The sequence below is a fragment of the Cimex lectularius genome, unplaced genomic scaffold, assembly GCF_000648675.2.
Source record: "Cimex lectularius strain Harlan isolate CLEC.00 unplaced genomic scaffold, Clec_2.1 scaffold40, whole genome shotgun sequence".
Classification (NCBI taxonomy): Eukaryota; Metazoa; Arthropoda; class Insecta; order Hemiptera; family Cimicidae; genus Cimex; species Cimex lectularius.
The window spans coordinates 873,302-886,310 of record NW_019392652.1 but is presented as its reverse complement, the minus strand read 5'-3'; the positions used below and the strand labels follow the sequence as shown (position 1 = coordinate 886,310).

Below are 13,009 nucleotides of genomic sequence, written 5' to 3'. Positions count from 1 at the left end.
TTTTGAGTTGCTGGTAATTTTTTAGAATGCAAAATATTTTAATTTTATGTGAAAAAAAAATCCTTACATTAGAATCCAATTAGAACATTTCTCTTCAGGACAATTTTTGTTAATAAATAATTAATTTTTTTCTGCAAATGTTTAACGTTTCTTGCATTCTACAAAAATGATACCGTAATTTCAAAACTATATCCATTTTTCTAGAGATATAGAAGTTTATCTTCAGACCTCGATACTTTTAATTCATTGTATCCGCGAATGTTGTTGTTTAAGGTAGGTTGTAAAAATGTCAACTCATGTTAAATTTTCACACTTTTTTAAATTAAATTTCTATTTTCATCTATTTAATTAGTTACACAGTAAGTTGAAATTATCGAGTTCCAAAAGAAAATTTCAATATCTCCACAAAAAATGGTTGAATTTAGAGCTTTTTATATATTTTTTTTATTATGCAACAGACAATAAATAACTGTGGTAATAATATAGCAATACATTTGAAAAACAAAGTTGATCAGCAGGTCAGCTTAACCCACAATCTTCTTAAAATTCTAATAGTGCCATCAAATTTGACGTAAAACATTACTTTGGAAAGCTTAGAAAGTTGTACAATAAATGAGCCATCATAAAATAAATGACCGTGTGTTTTATAAAAAAAACTCACACTGTATATTATTTTATGTTTGGTGATATTATTTTATGTAGTATAAGACAACAAATGTAATGTTCGGAATATATCATAATCAATCCATTGTTTTTTTATTTTCAACATTCCTAAATAATTGGAGAATTTTTTCCCTGGAAAATTGTCCATAGAAATTTTTCACTTCAAACATTTCATGTGAATTGCTTTACACGCAGGATTAGTTTACTATTGTGTTTGTCGTTGTGAGAACAAGCAACAGTCCTGTAAGTTAAAAGCGTACGATTAAAGTCAAAGAAAAATAATATATTCTCTATGTTTTTAAGATATTTGTGTTATAGGAATAACAAAAACACCAAAATTGAACTTCTAATAATTTATTTTTTAATTAACAAATTAGTTACAGTATTTATAAAAATAATTTTTATTATTATAAATATTAGGAACGTTGAATGCATAATGTAATAAGAGGTTGCCTTTTAGTAGGTTATTACGTTAACAAATTTATTATCGTGATATATATTTTATTCAAGTTAAATCCTTTTGAACACAATTATTTAATTAAAGATGTAAAAAGTGAGGGGTAGTTAATCCAAGGAACCCCTAAACACAAGCTGAAAAAATGTTAGTTGGAAGGCTGTCGGAGCCTGATATTAATCTTATACTTTCTTAATCCAGGGGAAAGTTCACATTCTCAGTCGGCAGAGTTGTGGCTAATTTCTCGGCTTAATTGTCTTACTTGGTGGGGGAGGGATCTTGGTGAAACCGGCAGCATCAAAAACAGGTAGTAAATCTCTAACTTTCCCACCAGTCTCCCAAAGTCGACTGCAACAATTGAAATTTATTATAGCCACCATATAAAGGCTGTTCGATATCGTTTAATTAGACACAAAAAGTTTCAGAAAAAATTACAGTTAGTTTATTACGTATACAATATATAAAGTTATTAAAGACATATATTTTCTGATTAAATAATATGAAATATAAAAAAGTTAACTAATATAAAGTTAATTTAACAAATTAAAGCTAAAGGTTAACAAATAAAATAAAGAAACTTAAGTATTACGCAGGGAAATAAAAACAGCAACTCAATTTTGGCGAGAAGATCGACCACAGTATACAAATACCTAGGAAACAAAAACTGTTTCCGAAACTTTGGATAATGAATAATCGACCCATAGCATAAAGACGATGATGATGATGAAGACGATAAGATGGTATATAAATTGTTGAACAAATTTACAAAAAAAAATTATAATTCTATATAAACATTTCAGGCGGTTGACAACATTATCCATGTCGAAAGCTTGAAGATAACTTTAATTTGTACAGTTTGTTGACCTTAAATTATCCTTATTCATCACCATCACTGGTTCTGGAATTTTCATGTTGAACTGACGGATACTTATCATTTTTCTGGGTCCGTCTTTCCTCGCTTGCTTCCGATTCACTCATACGCGTTCCAGCACCACGCGATTTTCAGTCAGTATTTGGATTGGGTAATCAACGTTGATTCCGAGACTGTCTAACGTCAACAATTGAATACAAAAAAATATACTAAGGACACTGCAGCTATCACAATTATTTCCCACATTATTCTCCCTTTTATTTTTTTGATTTGCGTTTATTAGATATATTGATCTTGAATTGAAATGTAGCCTAACAAATGAATAAATTACAAACGTTTTACAGAAACAAACGAGGTAATTAAGTCACCAACACAATTTATGTCCTAATTTGATAGACTTGACAATTAGGTATTAATTAATAATTTAATTATATATTTCACTGCTAGAAATAACAGCGGCACATCTTTAAATTGACTATATTTTCAGTTTTATAATCAATGAATAATTTTTACTGAAAAATTGTACATCATTAAATAAAAAAAGGTAATATTTTCTTAATTTTTTATGTCATATTTACAAAATAAAAGGTTTATTCAAAAAACGAAAATTAAGCTTATTTGGCTTTAATAATTTAACACACCAAAATAAATAAGGCCATCGTTATATAGCTCATAATCATATAATATTTATTAACAATATTGTGTTTTTTTTTGTCCAGTACTTCTAATGGTAAATCATGCGGTCTTTTCACGCATTTTTATGTTCAGATCACAAGGCTTGGTTAATTTGGGGCAGTTTATAATACTTTCATATGTAAAGCGTTGAACAGTTAAATGATAGAATAAACAAGAAGGACGGGTAATAAGAACAAAACAAACATTATTTTTTATCTTTGTAATAATTGTGTGTATTAAAAAATACTTTTTAGCACAAAATAAGGAAAGTTACCTCTTAGATTATTGTAATTTAACTGTGTGGCTGGATCTTTTATTGATCTCAACTGTACATAATAATAATAATAATGGTATTATTTTTCAAATAAACCGACTTTATAACATAATAGTGATTTCTTTGATTGATGCCTCATTTATTTTTTTTACTGATCTCCGCCTAACAAGGGTAGATCAAATAAATTCCCTCACCAATGCCAAGGGTCGTAAAAGTGGACTGTCTTTTTTTTTTTTTAGGAACCATATTTCAAGTCGGTTCCAGCGCCGGCAGTAAACCCGGCACCATGGCCGTTCAAACAAGTAAAACGCGCTAATCAGGCCAATATGTTTGTGGATGGTTTGGCGGGGAGGTATTGGAAAGTTAATCTGGTTCCATTAGTTAACCGACTGTTGATGGGAGCTAATGATAGACCTTGAGAGGGCCCAGATCCTGGGCGCCGATGGGTAAACACAAACTGGCGCCCCAACTACCCACGTCATATCTTCCCTCTACTTACCCCAAACTATTGACCCATTTCAAAACGTTTTCTCCAAAAACATAAACCTTTTGAGCGTCTATTTCTCAATAAATACAATAATTTTTCATTTCATGGGTGTTTTTTATAATTCCTCTATACAATTGTTTTACAAAATAATAATTGAAAATAATAATTTATTTTTTTAACGTTTAAAAATAAATATTTTTTTAGTTGTTAAGCTCTAAATACTTTTATATTTTGCTTGTTCAAAACAAATTTTGTGTATTTACAACTAACTTATAAATAATATAAGATTGTGCATGCTTAAGTTATTTTTCTTAAATTTGTTATATATCAATCGGGAATTTTTTGTTTTACAATTACAGTGATATGTAGAATAGATTTTCTTAGATTTTCTGTCATGATAGTAATAATAATGTTATTTTTCTGACCTCCGCATAACAACGGTATATCAAATAAATTCCTTCACCTATGCCAAGGGTCATAAAAGAGGGCTGTCGTTTTTTTCTGGAACCATATTTCAAGTAGGTTCCTTCCATTATTATAGTAATAATAATAATAAATAATAATAGGAGAGTCGCTAGCCGCAACTGTTTAGGCGTTGATACAGCGCTCATCACTGTAAGGTAAAGGTCCGGGTTCGAATCCAGCGGCCTTGCATTCGAACCCGACTGACTTACAAATGGACTTTTTTTTTCAAAAACACCGGCACCCCGATGGTTGATATGGCTTCTGCTGTTGTGAATCCTCGTAAAAAAAAGAAATAATAACACAGATGCCAATTATGCAGAAAAAAGTTGCTCGATGTGACCCACATAAAAGAGGGGTGTCATATCTTGGCTCCATATAGAGAGCGTGTCGGCATGCCGCCGGATTTAAGATTGGAACTCAAACACGATGGAGAGTTTCAGGGTTCCGCTTTTTAGGGGAATTGGGAATTTTTTTATTGTTTATAGCCGATAGAATGTGTAGGGGGTGATGGTGAAATAGCACCCCCTCGCTCCTCGTGCTGTGGTCGATGTCAGAAAACTTATAAAAGTACCCCATCGACCCCAATTAGATTGGTTTGCTATTGTATGCAGGTTGATGGAGGAATATTGATCCACCATCTTTTAGATAGAATTAATGCAATGTATAAAGGTGTGAATGTATTTATTTGTGTGAATTGGATGCGTGTTGTAATATTTTTCATGCGCTAGGGGCTGAAATGACCAAGCTGTCGGATGCCCAAAAAACAAAATAAATAAATAATAATACTACACAAAAGTTGTAAAAATATTTTTAACAATCTCTTCTCCAATCAAAGAGTTTCGAATGCATATTTAAATCTTTTACGTGCATATTAAAAGAATTTTACAATTTATTTAATCACGATTTTCTAATTAACGTGTCGGATGGAAATACATGACCTGAATTGAGAATTTTATTGCTTGCTCAGGGCCCAACGTGAATTATGGTATAATTAAAAACGATTGTCCGCTCCTGGTTGGTGCTGATACTATCGCTTTCGATTTCTCGTCTCCTATCGTCGATTTTAAATTAGGATTGGAAATAATTTGAAAATTGGAATATTCAATATTTACAGCGTTTACATACACTCCTGAGTATATATATATATATATATATATATAATACAATATAATATAATTAAATGGTATATAAACTCCTAAATTTATAAAGCCGGGTATTCAGGCAATGGTGGAATGAGTTTTTTTAAAAGAAATATATTAAAAACTTAATTATATAAATTTGTAGACATCTTCAATGATTTGTCTGATGATGACCTTCAAATAGGTCGAAAGCTTGGCAGATAAGAATTGAACTTTATTCGTTCATCCAGACCATAGCGGGATCGTGATTATTCTTGAGTAAAATAAAGTGGTCGATACATCTAACTTTAAAGACTGTATGTTAAATTTCCCATACGTTACATTACATTCAATTTATACTCATATATTTTGCAATGCTTTTAAGTGTAAATGTTTATAAAAATTTATATTTATAAAATCTAGTTTTAACTAAGAAGTAAGAATGCTGGATTTAGAGGATATCTGTATTTCTTTATATAGAAAAAATTAACCTGCTGAGAAATTTGGCACATGAATTAGATAACAGCTATAGAATAACTATTTATTGTTGATTGAGATGCTATTAAAATCAAACTGATTATAATTAACCTTTTTCATGTTTAAACATTGCATTTCAATATAATTATAAACAAAAATTTATTGTAATGATATTAGCACTTTATTATTATAAACATATGCCAATATGATGTTAGTATTTTTGTTTCTAAATAAAAACATGTTGTTTTATTATAATTTTAATTATTATGAATCTTAATTATCCAATTAGTGTAATTACTTCGAGTTAATTGTCTTATTTAGATTTAATTAATTTTGGCGCAATTTGCCAAATATCTCCTTGTGGTCTGCGTGAATACTAAGGCAAAATGATCGATAACGACCAAATTACAAATTATTGTTGAACAAAGTAAGAGCAATGAATTAATCATAATGGTTAATGGTAAATTTTTCGTTGTCATCTTAGTTTTGGCATTTTCTTAATTTCAAACATTAGAAATATATATACCAACTTCTATCATATATTCAATCTCACCAATATGTTGTTAACTGCTTAAATGTATATTATACATGGTGAGCCGCATACAAACGTCAACATTTACGATGGTTATTGTACATGACAAATTAATCTATAAAGTCTCTATTATTCAAAATTTCACTCTCAATTGTATTTGAGATGTTTCACTATTCAGTTTAATTAAATCTTACCCAACTTTATTCAATAAATTCTCCCGTATTTCCTAAAATGTTAATCTAACTACTAACATTAGACTAATGGAAATAACACTGAAACAAAAAGTGTTTATTTTTTTATTTATTTTAACCTTAAACAAACAATCTACATATTCACGTAGAAAATATAATTTTAAGCGTTTCTAAAGTTTCATTAAGATATCCTTGGATGTGTACATATAGCATATATACAAACAATTTGCTCTCACTTGTGAGGAGTAAACAAATCTACTTAATTTTACAAAGGTCATCATCACCAATAAAAAATTTAGCGTTTAATTGCTAAACAATTGATTTTTTCGGACGGATTTTCAACAAAAAAAAGTTATTAATATTTAACTTGCAAAAAAATTATTATAGTAATATAAAATAAAGACAAAATATCGTCCGGTTTAAAAGACTACATACGAGAAACTAAGAAAAAATCTAAATCTAAAAAAAATCATTTATAAAAAAAGATATAAGGATTTCATACTTAAAAATGGACATTTTGATCATTAAACTTAATTTGTAGAAGGTTATTGTCCCAATAAACTTTTAAACTAAAACTTCTAATCTTATTTTCAAATTTTATTGTCTATAAATAAAAATTATCGTCAGTTTGGATTCCGCACATTCACTCGCCGCGCAATTTCGCGTTTCTGACAATATCGCCTTTTTTTTTTTTAACAAAAACAGCATTGCTGGGGTGTCTTTAATAAGCAGTATCTCACATTGAGATCTTATCTTATCTGTCATGGTGCTGAATTGTCACTTTGTACAAACCTTAGGGCTGGTGTTCCTCAGGGAAACATATTTGGCCCATTTCTATTTTCAATGCATACTGCATTCGCTAATGATATGGCGATTATAACATGTATTTCAGACCCCTCCTAAGTTTTGTAGTAAGGTTTCCAAAATTAATACTGAAAATAAATATAGCGAAAATCAGATAAATTTAATCTTGTGAAAAGTTTCTGTTCCCGTTAGCCTAAATGGAATCCCATTCTTACCACACTGATTTTTCACATATTAACGACTGAGCTGGAATCCCCCACGCAATACTGATAAGTCAAAAAACAAACAGACGTTAGAAATTATTAAAAAGACTAATTGTTTCACGATCAACATTATAAATTGAAAAGAAACGTTTAATTTACAATGATAAGACTACTTTTGGCGTTGACAACCTAGAATTCCAATTCCCCATTTCTCTCTAATCAAAAATTCTTCGTCAAATTATAAATGCTCGTTTTTTTTGTAACAAATCATACTATTCGTATTTCACATCCCATTTGTACATGACCTCATCAAAACCCATTATAAAAAATTTAATCTTAAACAATTATTGACTAGTACGACAACTAACACTTCCCACCTTATCAGAAAATTTTCCAAGACGATTGAAGCGAATGTGGCTTCGATACCGTCTCAGTGAGTGATTAATGACGAGGTTTCAGTGTGAAGAAATGTTGTCACTGGGCAATCCTCCTACGGCTGTCTCAAACGACACAATCAGTAAATAAATCGAAAATATTTATGTAATACAATATTTGGAGCTGTACGTAAAAAATAAACGTTATAAAAAACTTTAAACAATAATTTTAAAAATCTTTTAGTTTCCCTTCTAAGTGATTTTGTATATTGTTGGCAAAGGTTTAAAAAATTAATCTCATGTGGTTTTTAATACTTTTTCCATTGGAGTAATGAAATTTACGTTAGGATTAACATTGTATGAGATACAGTATGTTTATGAAATAATGTTTGAAAGGTTGAAGTACGATACTTGAATAGTTAAATATATAGAAAAATTTAAAATCATACTTAGAACAATAAGGACGTTGTAGTACAATTTATTTTATACAATTCATTTTATTCGTTTATGTTTTTACAGAAAAAAGTCCTGAAAATTGAAGTCCTGTCAAGGGATAATCTGTAGAAAACGTGAAGAAAGTTACAAATATTGTTGTATTTGGATCCCATAGTTTTGATGGACAAAATTAATTGTTCTTCTAATAAATATATAATTTTCTGTAAAAAGCTGTAATAATAATAGTAAGTTAATTGGTCAAGCGGACCACGAAATTAGTGAATTTAATAATATAGTAACATTCACACTTATGCTCTTACCTACTTGTATCAAAAGCATTCTCTATTTTTTATTGTTCTTAACTAATAGTTATTAAAGATCGAGAGACGAGGTCAAGTGTGATGTAGGTTAGAAAAACATTTTCTTTCCGGCGCCAAAGTTTCGATCTTTATTGAGATAAAGACTTGGGATTTAAAAATATTGTTTAAATAGTACAAATACGTATAAGATATTAGTATCAATTTATACAATTATGTACACAATATAGAAATTTTAGGTTTAATTAAATTATTTGTGCCCACTCAAAGTGTGTGTTTTCTGTGTTGTGTCACTGTTGTGTGTCGTGTTAGTAAAGAAGGAGGTAGGGATAGAAATTCATTTTCCTATGAGGAACTTTTTGTGATGCAAAAGACCGAGAATGGAAAAAAGGTAATGATTTGTCGTTCGGGCCTGGTTAGTACTTCAGGATTGTTATAGCCGTGTTTATTAGGGAAAGAAGAGATAAATTTTCGAAGATTTAAACTATGTAGAAATGTTTTATGTGTGGAATGTAACGATTGTTTTATATGTTATACGCTTTGTGTGATGTGATGATGATATATGTATGATATTGAATTTGATTAATGATACTAGCGTAGCTGCGATTGATTTTACATGTGTCTGTTCTGTAATTGTTATCCCTGTTGACGTAAACCATTTCTAAAAAGTTACGTTTATGTTTGTTTTGTTCTGTGTGTAATATTTTTGGATTGTTAAAGTCGAAATTGTGTTGGTGTTCAAAAGATGTGGGTGGGTAGCAAGTGCTGTAGGATTTTATTTAGGTTTTTTGCAATCATAGTTATGTTATTTTACCTACTTATCTACATATTGGGATAATTCCGATGTAAGTTGCCGGACAATTAATATAATTGATTTTGTAAATTACATCAGACTTATTTATTACTGGTGTGAGATATTTAATTTTTGAAAAAAGAGTATGAATAGTTTTATAGTTTTTGAATGTAACTTTAAGGTTATCAAAAGAGAGAAAATTGTTTATTTTATGTAATAGGCCGTGAACGAATGGAATGGATATGTTTGTTAGTTTGTCTGTTTTGGTAGAAGTGATGTAGTGTTATTAGTGATAGTAGATGATGTTAGTGTTGATTAGTAGTTGTTGATTATTCTGTTGATTATGTTTGTAGGGTAGTGATTGTTATGTTAGATATATTTGTATATCTTGGGGTGAAACGATTCATGACCAAAGGTAATAATTTTATGGAGTAATAATTTGGCCGGTTTATTATTGGATGAAGGGAATGGTGTGATGTAAGTTGAGGTAGGGACTGTATTTCTTAGTTTTTGATATCAATCTCCATTTTGGATGTCAGTGGGAATTGCTGACAATATGTTATGTATGTATTTAGTGAGGGTGAGGAAGGGTAATGTGAAAGGAAGTTGTGGTATAACTGTTTTTAAAAGATAATTAGTCATAATTATGTCTACAAAATAGGTGGCATATGTTACTACCCATGGCTATGCCTAATAGTTGTTAGTTAAGTATCCGTTAATGCAGCAGTGTCGAACCATTGTTATAAACGTGTTTTTGATAGATATAAAAAAGTCCTAAATAATTTAGGTCCGAATCTCAGCAGTGTCGGAGTTATTCCACTTTTTCTGATTTTTTTAGAATTTCACGACCTTGCTTCAAGTAAACAATTATAACTCCAAAATGAAAACGTTTTAGACGACAAATCCGTTGATATTACTGAAAACTAAGTTAAATTTCCAATAAGATTTGATCAATACTAAACTTTTAAACATTCGGGAAGTAAGTGTTTGAGTAGCGAGAAATTTGAAAAATATTTTTTTCAAAGAAAAACTTACTATGGTGATTCTAAACTGCATTACCAAACCAAGAAACTTAGAGAAATTTTTTATTTTTTATTATTATTAATCTTTCCACCTTACCAATCCTTCAACCACGGTTTTTTCGTTTCCTTCACCACCTGTGAAAAAAGTAATTAAAAAAGCAATGGCATCACTGAAAAAGATATTAAATGGAGTACGTTTACTGATATTTGCTGGTCTCTAGGTATGGAAATAGTAGTTTAGAATCATCATAGTATGTTTTTCAACATTGAAAAAGAGACAATTATTTTTCAAAGTTCTCGCTACTAAGTCCCTTATTTTCCGAACGTTTACTAGATTCGTATTGATCACGTCCAATTGGAATTTTAACGTAGTTTTCAATGGTCGACGAAATTGTCCAACACCTTTTAGTTTCGGAGTTATCATTGTTTATTTGAAGGAAGGTCGTGAAATCTTTAAAAATCAGAAAAAGTGAAATAACTCCGAAACGGTTGAAATTAGGACCATAGTTAATTAGGATTTTTTGAATGTAGATTCTACTGGCAAAGTTTGTAACACGAGTAGCCGAACATTCTTCATATATACAAATCCCAGGTCCCAGGCCCTGAAGATGATCTCATTAAAGGTCGAAACGTTGGCACCATAAAGAAAATGTTTTTTTAAACCTATATCACACCCGACCGCATCTTCCTATCTTTAAATAATCGTTAATTAACCGTCATTAAATGTTACACAATCATGCACAAACACACGCACGCACGCTCGCGCGATCTTACCTAAGTTGAAGTTTTCAAATTAATACCGAACCACACATTAGGAATAATATTATGAATTATTTATGTAATACCTTGTATACACTGGAGTAGAAGTCTTTCTCACTACTTTAAGAAGTGCGTTGTTTGGACCCGGCTCCGTAGGAAAATAGGTTGCCCCATAAAAGTCCAGCCCATTTTGTAAAAGGGTGTGGCATTCGTCCATTGAAGCTAGCGTGATCCGGACTAAAGGCGGGCTATATCCATCAGCCGCCTTGTCTTGTTTACTTCCTGGAAACAGTTTCGCATGATTAAATTAGATTAAACCTTATTCCCTCGGCCGGGTGGTTTCTCTCGCAGTGGGGAAAAATTTCCACTCCCTGGTGAATTAAACTCGCTAACGGCGTCGCATCCTTCAGCCAAGAATGAAAACAAATGGAGACGTGCGGTAAGCGGCATTTATACATCCAGATAAAAACGTGGAGCATTTTTTTTTTAAATCGGGCATTTCTTTAAATTCCAATTTTTTTAAAATTATTGTCATTTTATAATTACTCTTCCTTTAGTGGGCAAAAATCTGTTCAGTTGTCTTACATTTGTAATAATTTTGTTGTTTAGCCTTTGTATTAGCCTTTTAACTAGAGAAAAAGTATCTATATACATTCATTAATTACATATTTTCCATTTTAACAATCAGTAATTGTACATAAATTTATTTATATTTGACCGATATCATCAGCAAAACGGGTCTTCTCATTATGCATACTCAAAAATACTTAATAAGTTTTTAAACTTTAAAAAAATTTGAGGTAATACCAGTGTAAAAGCATTATCTATATTAACATAACCAAAAGTGTGCTGTACTTTTAAACAATTTTGATTTTCCAGTTTAAAGTAACAACGGCGTTATTCGGCTGTAAGTAGCATTCTTTCGCAAAAGTAGATAGTATTTTAAGCGCAAGGCTTGGAGTATTTAATTATGTCTCTACTAATATTGGCTTCCAGGGACATCTAAGCCAATTTATAGCGGTCCTTCACTTAATAAGAGGACAATTCTTTTAGAAGCACCCCGGTGGTATTGGCCGATAACTCTTTCACCCTCCTCCCTCCTCATTTGACCGACATAACTTAATTCAACCTATCGACTTGCCACGCGCTCTTAAATTACTTTATTAGACAGGAGCCGAAATACACCTTAATTGAAATTGTTGATGGCCAAGAGGCTAAAAATAAACAATAAATTGTCAATTTACGGTTTGGAATCTTAATAGAAAAGACCTCGCTCTATTATATTTTCTTGATTTAGAAACAAAAATAAGTATTGAAAACAATAAAATATTCTTTAGGCTTTGACGTTAAAAGAAATATCTACGGTTCAGAATATTAATAGAAAAGTTCTCCCTCTATTCTATTTTCTTGATTTAAAGGCGAAGCAAAAAATGTTTTGAAAACAATAAAATATTCTTCAGGCTTTCAGGTTAAAAGAATGATCTATGATTTGGAATATTAATTTCTAAATTCTCCCTCTATTCTATTTTCTTGATTTAAAGACGAAGCAAAAAATGTTTTGAAAACAGTAAAATATTCTTTAGGCTTTCGGATTAAAAGAATGATATACGGTTTGGAATATTAACAGAAAAGATCTCGCTCTATTCTATTTGACTGATTCACAGGCGAAGGAAAAAAATGCTTAAAAAAAAATTCTTTAGACTTTCAGATTAAAACAATGATATACTGTTTGAAATTTTAATAGAAAAATTCTCCCTCTATTCTGTTTTCTTGATTTAAATCCGCAGAAAAAAATGTTTTGAAAAAAATAAATATTCTTTAGGCTTTCAGGTAAAAAGAATGATCTATGATTTGGAATATTAATAAAAAAGTTCTCCCTCTATTCTATTTGCTTGATTTAAATGCGAAGCAAAAAAATATTTTGAAGAAAATAAAATATTCTTTCGGCTTTCAGGTTAAAAGAATGATCATTGTGATCATCAAAAAGAAAAGAAAGTGTTTTCATTTAATTTTATTTAACTATTAATTAACCTAATGATTTTATTTTTACTTTTGGAAAATATATTTCTATTCACAAAAGTTTGAGGCAGCTATA

General features: G+C 30.2%; 1 protein-coding gene across 2 annotated transcripts in view; it reads right to left on the bottom strand.

Annotated features, from left to right (window-relative positions):
- Window positions 1–1,054: 1,054 nt before the first annotated feature.
- Window positions 1,055–13,009, bottom strand: part of LOC106670097 — a 31,843-nt gene continuing 19,888 nt past the window's right edge. For both annotated transcript variants that reach the window (XM_014400114.2, XM_014400115.2), the window contains exons 4-5: window positions 11,001–11,196; window positions 1,055–1,465 (exon numbers count right to left, since the gene is read on the bottom strand). In XM_014400114.2, the coding sequence (XP_014255600.1) occupies window positions 1,354–1,465; window positions 11,001–11,196 (308 nt within the window). In that variant the 3' untranslated portion in view covers window positions 1,055–1,353. The remainder of the gene's footprint in view (window positions 1,466–11,000; window positions 11,197–13,009) is intronic.